Source organism: Cavia porcellus, unplaced genomic scaffold (assembly GCF_034190915.1).
Source record: "Cavia porcellus strain 051 isolate PalLab524CR breed Dunkin Hartley unplaced genomic scaffold, mCavPor4.1 scaffold_1, whole genome shotgun sequence".
NCBI lineage: Eukaryota > Metazoa > Chordata > Mammalia > Rodentia > Caviidae > Cavia > Cavia porcellus.
Genome location: NW_026947484.1, coordinates 142,133,193 through 142,157,588, shown reverse-complemented (window position 1 = coordinate 142,157,588; position 24,396 = coordinate 142,133,193). Strand labels below are relative to the sequence as shown.

The window sequence follows — 24,396 nt, the reverse complement described above, 5'->3', positions numbered from 1 at the left end:
ATATTATGGTAACATTTTAGATTTACTATTGCCTTGTTTTGAAGTCCTTTATTTTTTATTTTTTATTGGTACCGGGGATTGAACTCATGACCGCCTGCTTGCAAAGGCAGGTGCTTATGCCACTGAGCTAAATCCCCAGCCCCTGAAGTCCTTTATTGTGGGGCTGGAGATTTAGCTTAGCAGTGTAAGTGCCTGCCTGGTGTGTGCAAGGTCATGAGTTTGATCCCTGGTACAAAAAAAAAAAGTCCTTTATTGCATTCATTGTTTTGTTTTTAATTGGTTCAATTTTGTTCTGTTTTGTTTGATTTTTACTATGTCTGAAGGCAACTATTTTGAAGACAAAAGGCATTATGGTAACCATTGTTGATTTTGTATTGTTTTGAAGTCCTGTGTCACTTAAACTAATTTGTTTTGATTGGCTTTGTTCCATTTTATTTTGCTTGGTTTTACTCTCTTTAAACTAAAAAAAAAGGAAAAATAACAACACCTGAGGAGATTTATGACCACCAAAGCAGCACTAGAATATTCTGAAGGACCGTCTAGAAATAGATAATAACTCCATGAACCCCAACATAAGAAATCTACCAATTAGAGGATGAGAAAAAAGGGGAGAGTCAACAACACGAAAATAACATGACAACGATAAACCAGTACATGTCAGTTATAGCCATCACTGTTAATGGTCTCTATTCACCAGTCAAAAGACACAAGTTGGCAGAATGTATCAAGAAGCAAGATCCAATAATATGCTGCATACAAGAAACACACTTAATTCAAAAAGAAATTCATACACTGAAAGTCAAATGATGGAAAACAACACTCCATGTGATAGGAATCCAGAAAAAAAAAAGCAGGGGTAGCTATTCTGTTTGCACACAAAGTGAATTTCAAGGTAACACTGATTAAGAGAGATAAAGATGGTGGCTACATCCTCATAAAGGAGCAATCCAAGGGGAAGAGATAACAATTATAAATATATATGCAACAAATACCAATGCACCCAACTATATGAAACAATTACTAATAGATCTGAAAAATCAAGTAAGCCCTAATAAAATTGTATTGGGAGACCCGAATATCCCACTGTCACACAAAGACAGATCAACTAGACAAAAAAAGCAATAATGAACTACTAGAACTAAATCAAACTTTTGAGCAAATGGACCTAGTAGATGTCTATAGAGTGTTCCATCCCCACAACATCAAAATACACATTCTTCTCAACTACACATGAGACATTCTCCAAAACTGGCTCATAGAACATGCTTAAATAAATGCAAAGGAACTGAAATTGTCTCATGAATACTATCAGACCACAGTGCAATGAAATTGGAAACCCATGCCAAAGGAAACCACAAGAACTTCACAAACACCCGGAAATTCAATAGCACTCTACTGAACAACCAATGTGTCATAGATGAAATTAAAGAAGAAATTTTTACAGTTGAATAATAATGAAAATACAATGTACCAGAACTTGTGAGACACAATGAAAGCAGTCTTAAGAGGGAAATTTATAGCAGTAAATACTTATATCAGGAAAACAGAGCAAGTGCATCTAAACAACTTAATGTTGAACCTCAAACTTCTAGAAAAAAGAAGAACAGGCTAAACCAAAAGCTCAAGGGAGGAAATGATAAAGATCAGAGCAGAAATTAACACATTAGAGACTAAAAAAAAAAATACAAAGAATAAATGAAGAGTTGGTTCTTTGAAATATTAAATAAAATAGACAAACACTTAGCCAACCTTATCCAAAAAAAGGAGAGAAAGGACTCAAATCCATGCAGTTAGGAATGAAAAGGGCAAAATCACAATAGACCCTGCAAAAATCCAGAAAATCATCTATACCTACTTTGAAAACTTGTATTCTAATAAGATAGAAAATACAGAAGAAATGGACAGATTCCTAGAGACAAATGAATTACCAAAACTGAATCAAGAAGACATAAAAATCCCAAATAACCCAATATCAATAAAAAAAATCGAATATGTAATTAAAAACCTATCAACAGGGCCAAGGGTTTAACTCAGTGGCACAAGCACTTGCCTGGCAAGCGCAAGGTCATGAGTTCAATCCCTGTACCTCCTTCCACTCCTCCCAAAAAAACCTATCAACAAAGAAAAGCCTAGACATTGATGGATTCACTGCTGAATTCTTCAAGAAATTCAGTGAAGAACTAAGACCACTATCAGGTTCTGACCTAGATCCCCGATCTCCCAAGTGAGTATACGGCAAAGATTAAGTAAAATGAGACAAGTTGTATGATTTTGGGGGGCTCCAGGAGGGTCAAAACCCTTTAATTAAGCTCGAGACTCCGAGGGTTAAGACAAAAGCTTCTCCGGGTCAGTTCACTTATATTAGGACCAAGGACAAAAGGCGAGAAACTGGGGAAAGTGCAGGCAATGAGCAGGACCTTGGGAGTCACTTCAAGGACGTCTCCAAGTAATGAATCAAGTCAATTTAGTACCACTGTCTTATCATGAAGACATGGTAGAAGTGAGACTGTAGGAGTAATCTTTACAGCTGTAGTCTCTATCTTGTTAATTGGGGTTGGAGCCAAGTGTCCGCAGCTGTGGCCTTATCTTGCCCTTTGAGGTATCTCTGGCCTCACAGGCCACTACAGGCCTCAGCCAGGACCAGTGATTCATAGAGGTTCGCTTACTATGAATCAGCTCCCATCGACAGGCAAGGGGCTGAGGCCTAGGACAGACTCACAGATAAACATAGAAAGCCAGTTAGTAAAATTTAAATCCTGCTCAGAGCTGCTTCATAGTGGTCTCCAATAGACCACTACTTCTCAAACTGTTTAATGAAATTGAAAGGGAAGGATTACTCTCAAATTCATTCCTGGAAGCAGGCATTACTCTGATTCCAAAACCAGAGAAGGACTCAACTAAAAAAGAGAATTATAGACCAATCTCCTTAACGAACATTGATGCAAAAATCCTCAACAAAATACTGGCAAACAGACTCCAGCAAATCATCAAAACAATTGTATATCACAATCAAGTGAGATTCGTCCTAGGGATGCAGGGATAGTTCAATATAAATAAATCCATAAATATAATTCACCATATTAATAGAACCAAGCACAAAAACCATATAATCATCTCAATAGATGCAGAAAAAGCTTTTGACAAAGTCCAGCACCAGCACCCATTCATAATAAAAACCCTACAGAAAATTGGAGTAGATGGTCTTTATCCCAATCTGATAAAAGCTATCTATGACAAACCAACAGCCAACATCATACTAAATGAACAAAAACTGAAAGCTTTCATTCTAAAATCAGGAACAAGACAAAAGATGTCTGCTGTCTCCACTTTTATTCAATATAGTCCTGGGAGCTTTTTTTTATTTATTTAAACAGAGAAAAAAAAAAAGAAAGGACATAAAAAAAAAAACAATGCAGTAAAAGGGTACAAATAATACAGTATTTCTAGAAAAAAATATATACAGTACGAAATCACTAGTTAACAGGCTACACATTATCTTCCCAGAAACAGTTGTCCATATCACTAAATTAAAGCATATAAAGTGAACATTCATACAGTGGAATTGGAGACAGTTCTGTTCAATGATCAGTCCTGGGAGCTTTAGTTGGAGCAATTAGACAAGAGAAAAAATAAAAGGAATAAAAATAGGAAAGAAAGAAGTTAAGCTATCATTATTTGCAGATGACATGATACTTTACTTAGGAGATCCCAAAAATTCCACCAAAAGACTTCTAGAAAATTCATTAATGTAGCTGGATACAAAGTCAACACTCAGAAATCAATAGCCTTCTTGTACATGAATAACAAAGTCACTGAGAAAGAAATCAGGGAAACTATACCTCTTACAATAGCATCCAAAAAAATGAAATACCTAGGAATCCAACAAAGGATGTAAAAGACCTCTACATTGAAAACTACAGTACTGGGGCTGGGGATTTAGCTTAGCGGCATAAGTGCCTGGCCTTGCAAGTGTGTGGTCGTGAGTTCGATCCCTGGTACCGATAAAAAAGAAAAAGACCAAAAAAAAAAAAAAAAAAAAAATGAAAACTGCAGTACTCTGGGAAAAAAGATCGAAGAGAATATTAGAAAATGGGGAGATTGCTGGGCGTGGTGGCTCATCCTGTAATCCAGCATTTGGGAGGCTGAGTCAGGAGGATCGTTGTGAGTTCGAGACCAGCCTAGGCTACAAAGTGAGCTCAAGGTCAGCCTGAACTGCACAGTGAGACCCTGTCTCAAAAAGACAAAAAAAAAAAAAAAAATGGGGAGATATCCTGTGTTCTTGGAACATAGGAAGAACCAATATAGTGAAAATGGCCATATTTCCAATCCAATCAAAATTCCAATAGCTTATATCACAGAATTAGAGAAAACAATCCTAAAATTAATCTGAAACCAGAAGAGACCTAGAATAGCAAAGGCAATCTTGGGTCACAAAGACAAGACAGGGGTCATCACAATCCCTGACTTGAAATTTTACTATGAAGCTACTATAATTTAAAAAAAAACAGTATGGTACTAGCAAAAAAGAAAAAAGAAAAGAAAAAAAAAACAGACCCAAAGATCAATGGGACAGGTTAGAAGATGTAGAAATAACTGCAGACACACTTAGCCACCTTAATCTTTGACAAAGGTGCCAAATACCTTCACTGGAAAAAAGATACCCTGTTCAGTAAATGGTGCTGGAACAACTGGCTCTACACATGCCGAAGATTAAAACTAGGCCCATATCTTTCACCATGTACTAAGCTAAAATCAGAATGGATCAAAGATCTTAATATTTGGCTGTTTGGGAGACTAAATGACCACACTTCACAGTGAACTATACCACTCTGTATAGTTCATTACCATTTTGTGGCTAAATCACATAGGTTAAAAAAACTTAATATTAAAACAGAAACATTAAATCTGCTAGAAAATAGAGTACGTAAAACTCTTGAAGACATTGGTATAGGTAAAGACCACCAACAGAGTGAAGAGACAACCCACAGCATGGGAGAAAACGTTTGCCAGCTGTTCCTCAGACAAAGGATTACTATGGAAAACATATAAAGAACTCAAAAATAAATCAGTCCTCCCAGATTTAAAGACACAATCCAAAAATGGGAATCTGAGATAAATACTTCTCAAATGAAGAAATACGAACAGCAAATACGTATGTGAAAAAATGTTCAGCATCACTGGTTATTCAAGAGGTGCAAATTAAAACACCGAGATTTCATCTCACTCAGAAAGAATGGCTACTATCAAGAAATCAAGCAGTAACAAATGCTGGAGAGGCTGTGGAGGAAAAAGGAACCCTTCTCCACTGTTGGTGGGAATGCAGATTGGTGCAAACACTGAGGAAATCAGTGTGGAGAGTCCTCAAAAACTAAGATTGGAGGTTCCATTCAAGCCAGCTATTCCCCTTCTGTGTATTTTCCCAAAAGAATTAATAACATCATACCACATTGATATATGTGCACCCATGTTTATAGCAGAACAGTTTGTAGTAGCCCAATCTTGGAAACAACCTAAATGCCCATTGACTGAGGAATGGATAAAAAAGATGTGATATTTTTATACAATAGAGTACTACTCAGCATAAAGGATAAACTGGACACTTTTATAGGTATATGGATGTGGCTTGAGACTATAATTAAAACAAATAAGACACGTGTAAATGTAGTATTGTTTCATTATTTGTGACAAGCTGAAAGAAAATATATGCATATGGGTATGTATATTTATATGTATATAAAAATAGTTAAGATAGTTATACTACTGATTTCTCTGAGTTCACTAAAGAGAAGGATTTGTGCTGCTATTGTTTGGACAATTGAACTCAAATGTCTTGTGCTCTGGGTGAATGATTTGGGGATGACAATGTGCAATGTATGTACCATTGTTGGCCCCAGATTGATGTGTTTTGAAATTTTGTTGTTTTTTTCTTCTTTTTTCTTTTTTCTTTTTAACCTTGTAATAAAATGGATTAAAAAAAAAAAAGATACTCAAGATCATCAGCCATCGGCAAGGTGTGAAGGCACATACCTATAATCCCAGTACTTGGAAGGCTGAGGCAGGAGAGATACTGTGAGTTCAAGGCCTGCCTGGACTACACAGTGAGTTCAAGGCCTAGCTGAACTGCATAGCGAGACTCTGTCTCAGAAAAACAAACAAACAAAAAAAGAAGAGTCAGGCATGTTGGTACATTCTTGTAATCTCAGCACTTGGGAGGGTGAAGCACAAGAATTGTTTGCAAGTTCGAGACCAGCCTGGGCTACAAAGTGAGGCCAAAGCCAGCAAGCCTGAACTGCATAGTGATACCTTGTCTCAAAAAGACAAAAAAAAAAAAAAAAAAAGAAAGAAAGAAAAAGAAAACAAAAGGAAGGAGGAGGAGGAGAAGGAGAAAGATGAAAGAGGAAGAAAAAAATTTATCAGTCAAATTAAAACTTTAATGAGACAACACTGATAACTCAAAAATTAAAACTAAGAAGATTGGCAAAAACAAATGTTGGTGAAAATATGGTGAGAATATAAAATACTACGACCATTGTGTGAAACTATTTGGCAGATTTTTTTTAAGTAAATGTACATTTAGCATATAATCTAGACATTCCAATCTTAGGCATTGACTCAAAAGAAATAACATTGTGCCAGGGATTTAGCTTAGCGGCATAAGCGCCTGCCTGGCAAGCGTGAGGTCATGCATTTGATCCCCAGTACAAACAAACAAACAAAAAGTAGCTGCACAAAACTTGCACATGAATGTTCATACAAGTTTTATCTGTAAGACACTACTCTATTCATCTGTAAAACATACACTAATAAAAACAGTGAAAAAGTCTACAGCTATACCATCCTGAACGCACCCAGTCTCGTCTGATCTTGGAAGCTAAGCAGGGTAGGGCCTGGTTAGTACTTAGATGGGAGACCACCTGGGAATACCAGGTGCTGTAGGCTTTAAATAAATAAATAACAGTGAAAAATAAACCAATGAGGGCAACGTGGAATATACAAAAAAATTTTATCTGTAAAACCAAAAAAATAGAAACAACCCAGTGTCCATCAACAAGTGAAGGACACACCAATTGCAGAAAATCTGTAGAACAGAATATTACTTAACAATCAAATGAACTCCAAATACATACATCATGAGTGATAATAATGCAAGTTGAAAGAAATCATATAATAGTCTGTTTTCTATTACTGAAATGAAATATCTGAGGCTGCATACATATCTTTCTAAAGAAAAGAGGTTTAGCATAACTTCACTGAGAAAGAAGCTTTATTTAACTTAAGTTCGGGAGGCTCATTGGCACGGCACAAGCATGGCTAGAGCACAGCGCTCAAAGGAACACAGCATAGAAAGGAAGTCAGAGACAGATCCCAGGTTGGGCTTTCTCCTTGGGTAACTTGCTCTGGTACAAACTAACTCAGGGTCCCATGAAAATGACCCCCATGAAATGCTCCCCACAACTAAGCACCTTCCACTAGGCCTCACTCCTAAAAGCTCTGTCACCTCAACATTGCCATAGTAAGAACCAAGCCTCTAACATAGGAACTTTTCTTTTTTTCTTTTTCTTTTTTAGAGACAGGGTTTTGCTATGCAATTGAGGCTGGCCTTGACCTCACTACATAGCCCAGACTGGCCTTGAACTCATAGCGATCCTCATGAGTGCTGGGATTACATGCACATGCTATCATGCCCAACTCATGGAGTCTTAAGTTTTTTATTAGTACATGTTTGCGTGTATAATGTTTACTTTCATCTTAGGGAGTAGGCACATGCACTTAGCATTCTATGGTTTTATCCCCACCCCTCTAAGTCCCCTGCTCATTTGCAAATGATCTTGTCCCAGCTTCTTGTTGTCTATTATCAACATGCAACCTTTTGTGTGAGAACCACATTCAAATCCAGCAAAACCAAGCCAAACAAAAATGAAAACATACCATTTGTTTCTGTTTACATAACATCACAGAAAATGCAAACTGAGAGTGAAAGAAAGAGTATCAAGGGATGCTTGGAGATTGGCAGAGGGAGGAACTGGGCAAGAAGAAACTTTTTGGATTGACAGGCCTGGTCACTATTTCGATTGCAGCAATTATCTCAACCCATGTGTGTGTGTGTGTGTGTGTGTGTGTGTGTGTATACACATTTTTAAAAGTCTTTTTGAGACAAGATCTCACTCTGCAGTTCTGGCTGGCCTTAAGCTCACTTTGAAGCCCATGCTGGTCATGAACTCATAATTATCTTCCTGCCTCAGCCTCTGGAATGCTAGGATTACAGTCATGCGCCACCACATCCAGCTATATGCTTAAAATATAGGCAATTTATCATCTATTGAGTATACTGAAATAAAAATGTACATTTTTAATGAATAGGCAAACCAGCATGGCAGTGTACACCTATAATCCCAGCGCTCAAGAGGCTGAGACAGAAGAATTGCCGTGAGTACAAGGCCAGCCTGTACTACATAGCTATATAGTGAGTTCAAACTAGTCTGAACTACATAGTGAGACCCTACATAGTGTGTAAAAGCAAAACAAAGCAAACAAACCCAAAAAAGAGAAAAACATAGACAATCTAGGAGTAGTGATACATATCTCTAATTCCAGCTACTTGAGAGGCTGATGCAGAAGTATCTCAAACTCAAGGCCAGCCTTAGATGATTTAGTGAGACTAAAAATAAATAAATAAAAAGCTTGGGGATGTAACAGTGTGAAGTTTTGGGTTCAATGTCTAATATGGCAAAATCTATCTATCTATCATTTATCTATTATTTATCATCTATCACTATCATTTATTATCTGTCTAATCTTTTTTTTTTTTCTATCTTTTTTGAGATGGGGTTTCACTATGCAGATCAGGCTGGCTTTTAGCTCACTTTGTAGCCCAGGCTGGTCTCGAACTCACAACGATCCTCCTGCCTCAGCCTCCCGAGTGCTGGGATTACAGGTGTGAGCCACCACACCCAGCTATCATCTGTCTAATCTTTTAAAATAAGTAGCCTACCTTTCTGTCTTCAGAAGACTAAACCATTTTAGACTTTTGTCTGGTGGTCAGACAAAAGACTAAGGAAAGAAATATAAGAACATAGATTTTCTCTAGGGCAAAGTGAGAAGGCAAGGTGAGAGAAACAGATATTCAATTATTTTACATCTCTTCTGTACTTCTAAAACTAGGTCCACATTCCTTTCTTCACCATATAGTTCGTAGGGTTAGGGACCACCTCAAGGATGGCTATTTTCCATTTAAAGCCCAGTCTGACTTCCCAGTTCACAAATGGTCAGCAGGTGGCGCTGGTGACTAAAAAATTATTCAAAGAGATTGGGCCAAGTCTCCGGAAAATTAATTTCTTCAGATTACCTGATATGTTGAGCATTTAAGATAAAATATTAATAGACATTGACAGAATTTGACTTTAAGAAACAAAATGAAGATACATGCACAGTAAACTAAATTATTTAAATAAATTACTATAACTTCACAACAAATATACAAAATAATCAAAATGTACTACATGGCCTGACAGTGGGTGTTATTTACATGGTGAAAATAATGTAATGGTTGATGACTGATTTAGCTAAACTGTTATATAATTACTGAAGAAGAGATAAAAGGGAAGGGAACATTAGAGATACAGTTTGAGGTAAGAGCTGTAATTTTGAGCTGGGGTACTACCTCAACAGTAGAGCGCTGGCCTGGCATGAAAGAGATCCTGGATTTGGTCCCTGATTCTTCCCAACTTTTTTTCATAGAAGAGTTAAAAGTTCAGTTACTGGCCAGTTGTGGTGGCACATGTCCATAATCCCAACACTCAGAGAGGCTGAGGCAAGAGAATTGCTGTGAGTTGGAGGCCAGTTTGGGCTACATAATGAGTTTTATGCCAGCCTGAACTACATGTATGACCTTGTCTCAAAAAAAGAAAAATTCAGTTACTATAACCTGAGAACAGTAGACATGTCTAATAGATCTAACTTTTAAAAATAAAAGAAGAAACATATCAAAAAAAGAATGATGAAAAGCTGGCTTAAAAACTCTCAAAAGAAGGCTTTGAGGATTGTTTTTTGTATAAACATTTAATATCATATAATTTTAACTACAGAATGAATTACTTTTTTGTTTGCCTGTTTTGTTTTGTTTTGTTTTGTTTTGTTTTGTTTTGTTTTGTTTGGAGACAGGGTCTCCCTATCCGATTCAGGCTGGCCTTGAACTCATTTCATAGCCTGGGCTAGGCTGGCACTTGTGGCAGTACTCCTGCCTCAGTCTCCCAAGTGCTAGAATCCCAGGCTTGTGCCACCATGCTTGGCATGTGTCATTTTGATTAAAAGGGTGAGGAGCTATGTGTGGTGACTCACACTTGTCATCCCAGTGCTTTGGGAGTCTAGGTAGGAGAATCGCAAATCTGAGCCCAGGTCAATTTAGTGACTTCACAAACAAAACAAAAATTAAAAAGGGCTAGAGAGATAACTCAGTGCAAAGGCCCTGTGTTCATCCCTCACACATACATATTTAAATGGGAATGAAGCATCTGTAAGTCCACCCCAGGAGACTGAGACAGGAGAATCACAAACTTGAGTCCAATGCAAACACTTATTAAGACCCAGTTTCAAAATGGGTATGGTGGCATACATCTGTTATCCCAGGACTCAAGAGATTGAGGCAAGAGGATCACCTCAAATTGGAGGTCAACCTGAGCTATACAGGGAGTTCACAACCAGCCTGAACTACACGTTGAGACCCTGCCTCAAAAACAAACAAAACAAAATAAAGAATCGGTCTCAAAAACGAAAAATAAAAAGGGCTGGGCATGTAGCTCAGAGCAAAGAACCCAGGTTCCATCCCCAATACCAGGGGAAAAATGACAGGGGGTGGGAGGCATGTTTACTTTGACTTGCACTTTTCTCCTTAAGTTTCTGTTGTTGTTTGTTTGGTTTTCTGTTCTGTTTTTTCAGTGCCAAATATTAAACCCGGGGCCTCTCACACCTCACCCTACCCCTATGCAGTACTGGGGACTGAACCAGGGCTTTCACACTGAGCTACATCCCTGGGCCTTTTTAAATTTTTGAGACAGGGTCTCATTAAGATGCTAAATTGCCCAGGCTGGGCTCAAAATTGTGATCATTGTGTTAAAGCACTGGGATCATACATGTGTGCCAGCATGCAAGCCCTTTAACTTCTAAACCTGTGACTGTCTCAACCACTTTCAAATCAGCCCAACACTTCTTTCCCCACTCCAGCCACCCACAGCCTTCATGACAAGTCCCTTCCTTCACTGTTTCTCAAGGAAAGAAAGATAACAGGCTCAGTAATTTCAGTTCTCAAAGCTAGGTCCAGGAAACTGCACCATCACCAGAGAAGCAAGGGAAAAGCAGAATGTTTGAAAACAAAAGGCCTTCCTCAATTTTGCTGCCTACTCCCAAACCAAATTAATCATAATCCTCACAACAATTATTAGGAAGAAATCACGACATATGCTTCCTGAGATAAAGCTCACATGTGAATGGAGGGTGGACTCTGGGAAAGTGGAATTCAGGAAGAATAACCAGATCTGCCTTCATTGCACGGCTACTTTGGAATTGTTCTCTGCTGCTGGTTCACGGAAACAATAGTTTTAGTATCATGAGGTCCAGGGAGTACAATAGCAGTACTCCCTCGGGCAACTCTTGAAGTGATATTTTTTAAAAATTAGGTTAATCTGAATCTCCATCTCACATCTCCTCTCCCTCCAGCCAAGAACTGAAAGGCCCTTTGCTAAAATTCCAGCATCCGAAATAGATAAAGGTCCTGCCATGGTTTCCTTTTCTCCTTATGGGGGATGCACTGTCTGCTGGAATTATAGGTGTGTACCACTCTGCCTGCCTTAAATGATAAGAAAAAAAAAAAAGAGAAACAGAGATACACTAGTGGAAAGATCCCTGGGTCATAAGTCAAACAAATTTTGTCTAAATTGTATGACCATAGACAAGTGACTGGAGTGTGTTGAATCACAATATTCTCTTCAGCAAAGTATCTGCCTGCCTCTTAGCGAAAAAACAAATATTTGTGCAATTGTTTTCTCTCTCTCTCTCTCTCTTCCTCTCTCTCTCTCTCTCTCTCTCTCTCTCTGTCTCTTTCACACACACACACACAAACCATAAACAAAGAAAGTACTGTTAATTGTCATCCTCAATAAAAAAATAGAAAATTGAACCTGGGTGTGGTGGCACACACCTATAATCTCAGCATTCAGGAGGTTAAAGATCATTGTGAGTTCAAGACCAGCCTGGACTACAAAATGAGCTCAAGGCCAGCCTGAATGGCATAGTGAGAACTTGTCTCAAAAAGACAAATAAGTAAATAAAATACAAAACTTTTAATATATGATTTTTTCCCTCTTGGTCACAAACATGTTATTTCCTTTACCTGTTTCTTGCTCTCATGATCAAGAATGATCAAGAATCATCTTCATAGCCAGGTGTGGTGGCACACATCTGTATCTCCAGCACTCTTGAAAGTCAAGGCAAAAAGATCGCAAACTCAAAGCAAGCCTGGGCAAAAAAGTGCTATTTCAAGATGTTAAAAATTTTAAGGGGGGGCTTCCCTAAGTACAAAGGGCATGGGTTTAATCTCCAGAGCTACACATCCCCCATATAGCCCTATCTATCTATCTGACTATCTTTATGACTCGGTAAAATGGTGGGATGGTCTAGAAAGGTCACATTTCAGGTCTTGGAAAAGTCTATATTTGAGACAATTATTGGATTAGAGATCTTGACAGTACCTACATTTAATTATCCACTGGGTGGCAGGGCTGAGCCAATTGGATTTCTGAACTGGTGAAGAAAGAATTTCCCAGAAAAGAGGAAGTTAGGTTTAGTACACAATGTCCCATCTCGCTTGTGCATATAAACATTAGCTCAATCCAATTTCCTCTCAGAAAAACAGCTCATCCTCTCTCCCCGCCTTCTCTCCCTGGCTCCAGTACATTATCAGGCCATGGGCTTGGAGAGGGAGGGGTCCGACACATTACAATGTGGCAGAAAGGACAAAAGTTAAGGTTATTTTAAACCCAAGTCAGGATATAGTCTATTGCAGGATACAGTCCACTGTATCGATTCAGGGTGTTTACTCTGTGAGATGCACTCTAATAGGTGTTGGAAGACAAGGGACAAAACCCCAGCTCTCTAGGAATCCTGGGCTCTAATGAAAAGATGAGAAACATGAATATGGAGTATTCACTCCATTCTCAAGGAGAATGGAGTCATATTTGGTCAGAAGGTAAAAGAGGAGAAAACCAGAAACCCAGACAGTTTCGTACAGGCAGTCATTCAACTGTGTACAGAAGAGTGGATGGGATTACACAAAACAGCTGGAGAAGCCAGATCCCGGGGAGAAAAAGTGTAAACAAAGCAGCAAAGGCACAGAAAGATTAAGGAAACACTGAGTACTCAGTTTTGGCCGAGGTATGTTCAGGAAAGTTTGCTTGAGGCCATTTTGTTGAAGGCATTAATGCCAGACTGAAGCATCTGAATGAGTTTCAGTAGGGAAGGGATTTTGGGGAACTATAGGAGCAGAAAGGATAAAATTTTGGGAATCTACTCACAATTCATAGATGATAGCAGGATTAGTTAAGTGATATTAAAATAAAAAACATGAACAAAGACATGAACCCGAGTACAAAACAGGAGGTTGTAGAAACACTAGAAAAACTGCTCGACAGAAATCTGTAGCTGCCTAGGTTTGGGGGAATGTCAGAGGATGAAATCAACGGCAATGTCCAGATTTTGTTTTACTTTGGTTTTTGTTGGTTTCTGTTTTGGTGCCGGGAATGAAACTCATGACCTCATGCGTAGTCTGAGCTAAATTCCTGGCTAAAATAAATCTTGGGGTTTTTTTTGTTGTTATTTTTGTTTTGTTTTATTTTGGTACTGGGGATCAAACTCACAACCTGACGCTTGCCAGGCAAGTGCTTACACTGCTGAGCAAATCCCCACCCTTGTTTTGTTTTTTGAGACAAAGTCTCACTGTATAGTTCACTCTGGCCTGGAACTCACTATGTAGCCCAGGCTGGCCTGAAACTCACAGCCTCCTGAGTGCTGGAATTAACAGATGAGCACCACCACACCTGGCTGCAATGTTGAATCTTAAATCTTGATGATCGAAAGGACTGTATCATAATTCCACTGGGGAAAAAAAAAAGGAAAAGAAACAGGTTTGGGCACAGGAAGAAGATTGTGAATTGAATCCTGGACAAGCTGATCTGAGATACACCTAGAAGCTTAGAGACAGGCTAAAGGTATAAGGTATAATATGGATTTTAATGTGATTTACACAGAGTGACATACAGATGGACAAAATAAAGAAAAAAAAGGAGAAATTATTGAATCAGCCATAAAAGGATGGAGAAAAAATAATTTCCCTAGGGAAGGAGGAAAGGTTGAAATCCAAAAACCAAGATAAGTATCTAAAGATGGTGGTTTTCATTGTGTGGGAGTCAAAGAGAATGGTCCTAAAAAACTAGTCTGGCTTCCTCTGACAGCCTTGAAGAAAATTTTTCAGACACAGTAGCAGAAGCCAGATTACAAAGAGATAGAGTTAGTCAACACAGAAAGCTGGTGTAAATTATTACACACCCTCTGTCTCTCTAGGAAGGGGACTGAACCAAGACTTTCATACTCAGCTACATTCACAGTGCTTTTTAAGTTTTTTTTTAATCTATTTTATTTGTTTATTTGTCCTACTAGGGATATCTCCAGCCCTTTGTTTTATTTTTTATTTTCTGACAGGTCTTATTAAGTTACTCAGACTCAAATTTGCAATTCTCCTGCCTCAGTCTCCCAAGATGCAGGAATTACAGGTGTCTATCACCATGCCAAGCTAAACTGCTTTGCTTTTCTGAGCCTGATTTTTATTAAACCTGGATCACAAGGTTATTGTAAGAATTAAATGAAATAACATGAGCTTGGTGACAGGTAACTTTATTTTTTAATTGTATTGGAACAATTTTGCAGTGATGATTGCATTCACTGTGGGAAGTTAATACATGCACATATTTCTTTTTTTGTCTCCCCCTCAACTGTTAGTCCCCGTTTCAGCAAAAGATCTGACAGATAACTTTATAAATTGACATATAAAGAATCTTTTTTTTTTTTTTTAAGATACCAGGTTCAAAGTCAGGGATGCTCTACCACTAAGCTATACCCTAGTCCTTTTTGTGTTTTTAGAAAGTATCTCTCTACATTACCCAGCCTATCCTGAAATTTGCAATACACCTGTTTCAGTCTCCTGAGTAGCTTGGATTATAGACCTGAGTCATTATGCCCAGCAGAACTTGATTATTTTTTAGTGCTCAAAACTGACAATTATTTAAAAAGTCCCTTTGAACTCTAAGATAATTGCAGTTGAGCACTGCTGGATCTCACACTCTCAAACAACACTTTTTTTGGTACCAGGGATTGAACTCTTCACAACCTTGCGCTTGCCAGTCAGGCACTTATACTGCTGAGCTAAATCCCTCCACACTTATTTTGCTCCTTCTGGATAAGGGTTAAAACAAAGTTTATGGGAATAAAGGTGTCAGAAGTGATTAAAAGGACAAAAAAGGTTTATTTATTTTATTTTATTTTATTTTATTTTATTTTATTTTATTTTATTTTATTTTTGTATGCATGCATCGTTAGAGTCCTAACTTCATCAGGCTAGAAGTTAAAGAAAAGAGAAATGCCCTGTCTGTCTGGCAGCAGCGCCAGAGGCACTTCCCTCCCTGAAACCTTTGGCTGTCCTGTCAGCTACAGCAAAGCAAACGAACAACAGTGCTACTTGGTTTTCTGCTGTCGCTGAGATCCACAAGGGTGGGGAAGGCGCAGGTAAACCATGACCTAACTTTTCAGACTCCTGGGCTGAGCTGACTCTGTTGTTTGTTTGGACCCTACCATCTTCCCATACACTTCAGTGTTTCTACCCTCATGACTGGAGTTTACAAATTTTTTCTTTCTACCTTGGACTAAAGAACTGAGAAAGAAGAATCAGGGGCAGATGTTTATCAGAATCGTGGCTTATAAGGTGAAAGGTTATAAACAACTCTGTCGAGGAGGCCTCCTTTTCAGCACATGCCTTAGCTACAGGCTTGCTAGGCAGCTGCTCTTGCCAAAATCAAACAGTATTTTGGCATTGAAGACAACTCAGGCATATGTAGAGCAAACAAGCAGTCTTTACTCACCTCTGCAAAATGGGAAGATAAGGAAAAATTAAACAGAGAAACAGAACGAGAGAGAGCAGCCACAGGAATTGGGGGAGGGAGGTAAACTGGAAATCAAACCCAGGACCTTGCACTTAACCAGGCAGGTACACTGCTGCTGAGGTACATCCCCGGCCCCTGCTATAGGAGTTTTAGAAATTAAAATTTCAAAAGGTCATTTAAATATCAGTATTCTCTAAAACGTCTTGAATCAACGCCATCTTGATCACCACTTTTCTCGTTACCTCAAAATGTATGTAGTTACATCTCATACTATTTGCTGTAACAATACTGATTCATGTGTTTTGGTAAGCATTTTGGTGTCATGTATCTCCATACATTTTCACATCCATCAAACTAAAATTTTCTAGAAGTCATAATTTTTGTTCTTTTTGACACAGAATCTTGCTATGTAGTCCAAGCTGCCCTTGATCGCCTATGTAGCCTAGGTTGGCCTCGAATTTGAGGCAATCCTCCTGCCTCAGCCTCTCTAGTGCTGAGATTACGTGCACATACTACCATGCCAGCCAGAATTATTTTTTTTGTCTTTTTTGAGATGGGGTCTCACTATGCAGTTCAGGCCTTGAGCTCACTTTGTAGCCCAGGCTGGTCTCGAACTTGCAACGCTCCTCCTGCCTCAGTCTCCCGAGTGCTGGGATTACAGGTGTGAGCCACCACGCCCAGCTCAGAAGCCATAATTTTGAGCTTTTAAAATTACTTCAGTGAGAAGCCGATTGCGATGGTACCTGAACTACATCATGACAAGACCCTGTCTCAAAAAATAAAATAACTTCAGCGAGTCTCACCTTCCCTACCCTTAATAACTCAGTATTGTTTGCTATCTGAAAACACCTAGAACCTAGTTGGTTAATTTCCTAGAACAGGGTGTTACTTCAACCCACACACCCTAAGGATCAACATGTTCCTGTGTGTGTTTTCTAACAGTCTTGATGCCTGATTCTGAACTTGCTTAATATTGGGGTTGAGTTGTAACTTGTTAGCCTCAGGATGTCAATCCAGTTAGGGTTTATGAGGAAGGAAGACAGGGCCTTAACTTGCTGTAGCTGACAGGCATTGAATGGCCTTCCTTTTGCTGAGGTGGTGAGATTTTTGTATACTCAAAGACACCAATTTCTCCATTTTAAGCTTAGGAACATTATCTTCCTCTTTTCAGTACAAGGAATGAGGTAATAATCTCACAGCCCAGTGCAAACACAGGAATCCAAGAAAACAGGCTAGAATTCCTTCTCTACATATAAAGTTTTGGGAGTAATATCAGGAATTGGCTCCCAAGGCATTCTGCAGTTAGCAAGGGAAACCTGGTGGAGCAGGTAGCCAATGAAATCTACACAGAATAGCCAGAATCTGAGTCCAACCCCTGTTGCTCTGGACAGTGCTCTGATGGTCCATTACTTCTCCCTTTTCCTTTCCTATTGATTTCTAAACTACCTAGGGAAAAAAAAATAAGGAAAGTGCTCAATGTTGGTTATAAACAGGAGCACTATCTTGCTTTTAATCAACGCAAATATTGTATATGGGACAACAGGTTTACAGATGTAAACCAGAGTGATGGTGCATTCCTGTAATCCCAATACTCGGGAAGCTGAGGCAGTAAGATTTCCCAAGCACAAGGCCAGCCCATGCTACTTAGTGAGTTGAAGGCCAGACTGGACTACATAGTGAGACACTTTTAAAATTAAGGGGGAAAAAAGAGTTTGTGAGTGTACATTTGATTTATTGAATTTAGAGAGACGAAAACAAGAAAGCATAAAAATATCTCAAGAAAAATGATGAAGTTTTTGTTTTTGTTTTTTCCTGAAGAAGAGGGGTAGATTCTTGGAGTTCTGAGGACACATCCATCTCACTAAAGACGTAATAAGGGAAGCAGGAGAACATAGTGTTCTCAACTTAGCAGGTATACATTGATGAGGGGATAAGCAACAGGATGTGGACGATGTCTAACTATTTCTGTCCCAGAAACCAATAGCTCAGAGCTCCCGGGAGGGGCAACGGCAACGCAGCACCCAGGCTGAGGAGCTGGGGAGGAACATGGTCCCGGCCCGTGGCCCGCGGAGGTCGGAGAGGAGGAGAAGTGCGGGACGAGCTCCCACTTGTTTCAGAACAGCAGTTTTTGTGAGGGGTTTTAATAAAGATCAGGCCGAGAGAAGGCCAAAGAGGAATGGTGAATAGCAACATTTACACTCCCTGCCCTCCGCCCCAATCCTAAAGTATTCTTGGCGCTGTGGGGTTGTTTTTCACAGACTTGCGACTTGTGAGCCAGGAATAAACAGCAGCGTCTAAATTGCCCCGGTTAAAGCTGGACATGAAATTCCCTCATAAGCACATTTTCTAGTAAATTAAAAAAAAAAAAAAAAAGCCGCTACCAGACCCACATCTACGATCTCGCCCTGGACAGGTTTCAGTCTTCAAAACAGAGTCGGATCCCCTCGGGGAAGCCAGCACCCCCCCCCCATTCCCTCCTCCTGGGCAGCGGCGCACCCAGGCACAACAACCACGCTCCGGTCCCGAGCACTCTTTGTCCACGAGCCCTTGAGAGCGCGCTGATTGGTCGGGCTTCTGGTAAACACGGATAAGGCAGCCAATGGGAGGGCTGTGCACGAGGGTAGCACGCGCCTCTGGGTTTGCACTCCAGTGGCTCAGCGGGCGCTGCCTACTATATATGCAGGGAGTTTCCGGCTCCAGCTCCTAACTCTGCTTTCCGCTTTGGGTAGAGTCACTCGTAGCAGACCTGCTAGACCCGGAGCTCTCCTCCAGCACCTGGAGAGTTTTTTTTTTTCTTTTTATTAAAAACTCCTGGCATAGCTAGCCGACATTTTCAGGCATCTTTTTGAAAGTAAAGGTTCCTTTGTGGGCATATTTTTAATTTTGTTTTTAAAGCCACACCTGCTTAAGGACACTTTTCGTTCCCTTAAGGAAGAGTGAAATCTTAACTTTTGCTAAAGGGTCTTTCAATTGGATTTGGGGTTTCATTTTGTTCTTGCTCCTTTTGCGGGCTCCAGAGCCGTTTTACCCCGATCATGGTGATGTTCAAGAAGATCAAATCTTTCGAGGTGGTCTTTAACGACCCCGAGAAGGTGTATGGCAGCGGAGAGAAGGTGGCTGGCCGAGTGGTTGTGGAGGTGTGTGAAGTCACTCGAGTCAAAGCCCTGAGGATCCTGGCTTGTGGCGTGGCCAAGGTCGTGTGGATACAAGGATCGCAGCAGTGCAAGCAGAGCTTGGACTACTTGCGCTATGAAGACACACTTGCCCTGGAGGACCACCCCACAGGTGAGCGCAGCACACCCCCACCCCTGCCCCCTACCCCCTACCCCCGTCACCGCTCGAGGGGTAAAGCTAATTGATCTGAAAAGGGTACAATGAGCCTGTACTACATGTTTTAAATCTCTCAGTTCGAGTGTTTGAATTATGTGTTTCTTCCTGTTTCTTAGTTTTAATTTGCAAACATGTCCCTGCCATCTACCCCGTGATTATTCGATTGTTTTAAAAATTTCTGTATACATAAGTTGCTTGGTCTTTGCTTTTCTGGGCAAGCCTTTCAAAATTGCAAAGTGAAATTGCATCCGAATCTTTGATTTACGAACATAAGGAAACCAGGGGGTGGTGGTGCATGCCTGTAATTCGAGCACTCTGGAGACTGAGGCTGGAGGATCCTTGCAAGTTTGAGACCAGCCTAGGCTACAAAGTGAACTCAAAAGGAGCCTGAACTGTATAGCAAGACCCTGTCTCAAAAACACAAATAAATAAATATAAAAGTAAAAAGGGGGGGTGGAAATGGGTTATAGGATCCCTTTTGTGTCCAATGCAGGCAGGCATCTTAATCATATAGGTACATTTCAAGTGTAACCAGAAAACTAACGGTTAGCTTTTTTTTTCTCTCCTTCAGGTGAGAATGAGGAGATGGTGATCATGAGACCTGGAAGCAAATATGAGTACAAATTCAGCTTTGAACTTCCTGAAGGGTAGGTTATCAGCTAAACGCATCTTTGGACTCTTGTTTCTTAAAAAAAAAAATTTTCCTTCTGTGATCACTTACTGTTCTTGGAAAGCGTTTTAAATGTGCCTCCTCCAACTTTTTTTTTTTTTTTTTTTTGGACACAGGCCTCTGGGAACATCCTTCAAAGGAAAATATGGTTCTGTGGACTACTGGGTGAAGGCTTTTCTTGATCGCCCCAGCCAGCCAACTCAGGAGACAAAGAAACACTTTGAAGTGATGGAGCTGGTGGATATCAATACTCCAGACTTAATGGTGAGGTTCATTTCAAGATTCTGTTGTACTTAGTCACAGGATGATAAAGGGTCTTGGGCATTAGACTGAAGTATCTCAAAATACCTTTTGCACAGGAACCAGTGTCTGCTAAAAAGGAGAGGAAAGTTTCTTGCATGTTCATTCCTGACGGCCGTGTATCTGTCTCTGCTCGAATTGATAGAAAAGGATTCTGTGAAGGTAAAAACCTAGTGCTGAAAATGGTTGACAGATATAACAGGAAATAAGGGTTTGGGAATGGAGTTAAAAGACATGGGGTAGGAGCAGAAGGGACGTCATTAGTTGTACTGTTGGTCAATATGTTTTCATCTTTTTTTATTGTTAGGTGATGACATTTCCATCCACGCTGACTTTGAGAACACATGTTCCCGCATTGTGATCCCCAAAGCAGCCATTGTAGCCCGCCACACTTACCTTGCCAATGGCCAGACCAAGGTGCTCACTCAGAAGTTGTCATCAGTGAGAGGCAATCATATTATCTCAGGGACATGTGCGTCATGGCGAGGCAAGAGCCTTCGAGTGCAGAAGATCAGGCCATCTATTTTGGGCTGCAGCATCCTTCGAGTTGAATATTTCTTGCTGGTGAGTTGAATGGGTGTAGCTGTGGGAAAGTTGTTTATTGCAAGAGTGGTTTTCCCCTAGGCCTCTTATCTAACAAACTCCCAATTTCCTTTCTAGATATATGTTAGTGTCCCTGGCTCCAAGAAAGTCATCCTTGACCTGCCCCTGGTGATTGGCAGTAGGTCAGGCCTGAGCAGCCGGACATCCAGTATGGCCAGCCGAGCTAGCTCTGAAATGAGCTGGATAGACCTAAACATCCCTGATACCCCAGAAGGTGAGCCACCCTGATGCTTTTTCTCCTCCCCTGGCCAATTTAAGATTGTAAAATTATAGCCGGGCATGGTGGCTCACACCTATAATCCCAGCACTTGGGAGGCTGAGGCAGCAGGACCACTGCGAGTTCAAGACTAGCCTGGGCTACAAAGTGAGCTCAAGGCCAGCCTGAACTGCATAGCGAGACCTTGTCTCAAAAAGGGGGGGGGGGATTTAGCTCAGCGGCATAAGCACCTGCCATGCCTGCCTTGCAAGCAGGCAGTCATGAGTTCGATCCCCAGTACCAATAAAAAAGAAAAAGACAAAAAAAGATTGTAAAATTATGATGGTTTGGCATTTCTTGGCTAGGTTTTTTATCCCTGTAAATTTTTTTCACCGTAGCTCCTCCTTGTTACATGGATATAATTCCTGAAGATCACCGATTGGAGAGCCCGACCACTCCACTGCTGGATGACAGTGATGGATCTCAAGACAGCCCAATTTTTATGTATGCTCCTGAATTCAAGTTCATGCCACCACCCACATATACTGAGGTGAGAATGGTCATTTCATATTAATCCTAAGCCTTCTGAATTGGTTGGCTTTGGGGGATTGCTAAAGGAGGCTGCTCTTTCCCAAAGTGACACAGTCTCTTCTTTGTTACTTTTCAGGTGGATCCTTGCATCCAGAATGATAATGTGCAGTGAGTAAGTGGAAGAAAAGCAGCTGTACCTGTTTCTTTCCACCTCTCTTCTGGACTCTCACAGTCTCTGCAGTGGGGTAGGAGGCCCCCCCAGCCTCAGACCCCCCCAAAGCAGATGGTGATCAGCAGGCAGTTTTTGGGCCTCGGATGGCATGGACTCATCATCAGCCAGCACCAGTGTTGGACTATAGGAGTGTTTGCTGGATGGGTTTTAAAACACACTAGAAAAATTCAGGCTCATTCCATTTTCTTAGATCTTGAAAACTGAGGCATTTTTCATTAGTCGGGTCTTTTTTTTTTTGAAGGAAATTATAGATTGTTAGAACATCATCAAACTCCAAACTCTTGTGCTGTGTGGAACAGTTAAGTGAACCAGGGAAAAGAAGTTTTTAAAATCAGTATTTCCTGTTGTTGTGTACATGTACAAGAAAAAAAAAGAAAAGCTGCTGCAGGGCTAATTTGGTTTCTGCTCTAGAGAATGCTTCTCCTGTGAGTTCTAGGGAAGCTTCTCTGACATGTCTTTGCTTAGAATACAATTCAACCTAGCTTAAAGCAGTAGCTACTATTGCCCACCAAAGGTCTTAAAAGCCATTTAGAGCCTTCTTGCACTGTGTTCTCCTGTTGCAAACTTACATGGGAGGATCTGTTTTTCTGTGACTCCTTGGAAATGGTTCCAAGGTGATACTCTCAGCACTTTAGTTCCTGTCATTTTTTTGTTCTGTGTTATTCCCCATCTCACATGTAAGCTACTAGTCACTAGGGGTGTGCATAATGATACGCACAAATGTGTATTACTTTTGAGACTGTCCCTGTGTGCAGAATTGTATAATTCTGACACTAATCATATAAAGGGTTGCTGCTTTTAGCCTCGCCCACTGTGACTTCCTAAATCCAAGGAGGGACTCTGGAACAAATGCCCCAACACTGATCAGAGCCTCCAGACACTGCCATGAGAAACTAGAGGGTCTCCTGGACCCCCTGCCCAGTGTTAAGAGAGGGGGTGCTGGCCCCTCTTCTCACCATAGCCACTGGCACTTGATCAGCACCCCCCCCCCGCCCCAACCAAAGCACTTTGTTTGCTGTCCTGTGTCAGAGCACTGAGCTCTACCCTTTGCTAAGAATTTTTATGGCCAGAAAAGTACATGGGCTGAAGGTGGTGGTATTTCTGTTTTTGTATTTTGTGTAACTTTTTGTATGATTAAAAACTATATTTTATACTTAACCAGATGTATTTTCACCCCATGTGGGGGATATTCTTTGTAAAAAATTTAAAAATAAAAAAATTTTAATGGCAAAAAGTGTTTCTTGTCTCTGGGATAGCACTGGCAAAAATTAAGAGAAGTTATCCTTGAAGTAGCTTTCCCCTACTTGACAGTTCTGTTGCTGAAGACAGTTCCCTCCGGCCTCCTGTGTCCAGCTTGGGGGAATATTGAGTTAAGGGATTTGTGCTAGTTTTCTCTCTTACGATTCACTCAGGAACTATAGTAGGTTCTTCTGTTGGTCTAAGCTAGTATCCCACATTCACAGCTATACTAAATTCTTTCATTTTTTGAGTTCATGAGTTTCTGAATACAGAGAACCCATTTGTGAAGGCATTTGTAAGGGAAGTGTTAAGGTTCCGAACCCAAGGTCTTCACACTGCTGTACCTCCAGCCCTTTTTTTAAATTTTGAGAGTCTAGAAGCCTTAAATTGACCAGGCTGCCCTCAAGTTTCAGATCATTATACTTCCCTCCCAGAGTACTTATGGCTTGTGTTACCATTTACCACATATTTTTCAATTTCTGTAGTACTGGGGCTTTCAATAAGAGACAGAGATGAGAACCACACCCCCAACCCCAAAGATTCCTATTTTTACAGCTTTTTATTATAAACATTCTTCCCAAAATAAGCCTGGTTTATGTGCTGACAAGCATAACCATTCAGGACTTCAGAGTTTTAGTCATGAATATCATGACTATTCTTCAGAGGCAGCTTCTTTTGTTTTCAGCCTATGTAGTTCAAGGCTTGTCTAATTTTGTTTTTGGTTTTGCTTTTGTTTTTGTTTTTAATCAGGAATCAAACTCCTCAAGACCCTGTGCTTGCCAGGCAGGCACTTGTATTCCTGAGCTAAATCTCTGGCCCTTTGGTTTGGTTTTGAAACAGGGTCTCTGTGTGGAGTCCAGGCTGGCCTTCATCTCTGTAAGTAGCGTGAGCTGCTCTTAAACTCAAAGTAGTACACATGCCTCAGCCACATCCTGATGACAGCTACCAGCTTTATCTGTAGTTCCTAGCACATATTTTGTCCAAACACATAATCATAACTCAGTAAATCTTTGCTGAATATTTAACCATCCTCATCCTTTAGGATATGTTAAGGTAATTCCTGTTTATTTCTTCAGGGTTTTTGTTTTTTGGT

At 40.3% G+C, this 24,396-nt stretch overlaps 1 protein-coding gene and 2 non-coding genes across 3 annotated transcripts; all 3 read left to right on the top strand.

The window, feature by feature from the left end:
- The first annotated feature begins 4,738 nt into the window (after positions 1–4,738).
- Positions 4,739–4,862, top strand: LOC111754322 (small nucleolar RNA SNORA4). The gene has a single exon (XR_002789025.1). It is a non-coding gene; the product is annotated as a small nucleolar RNA SNORA4 (small nucleolar RNA).
- Positions 4,863–6,820: 1,958 nt separating this feature from the next.
- Positions 6,821–6,939, top strand: LOC111754385 (5S ribosomal RNA). The gene has a single exon (XR_002789077.1). It is a non-coding gene; the product is annotated as a 5S ribosomal RNA (ribosomal RNA).
- Positions 6,940–18,900: 11,961 nt separating this feature from the next.
- Positions 18,901–23,298, top strand: Txnip (thioredoxin interacting protein). Its single transcript, XM_003479293.5, has 8 exons — positions 18,901–19,487; positions 20,104–20,179; positions 20,319–20,466; positions 20,562–20,664; positions 20,810–21,066; positions 21,163–21,319; positions 21,700–21,851; positions 21,969–23,298. The coding sequence occupies exons 1-8, from the start codon at positions 19,238–19,240 to the stop codon at positions 22,002–22,004; spliced, it is 1,179 nt and encodes a 392-aa protein (XP_003479341.1). The 5' UTR covers positions 18,901–19,237; the 3' UTR covers positions 22,005–23,298.
- The last annotated feature ends 1,098 nt before the right edge of the window (positions 23,299–24,396 follow it).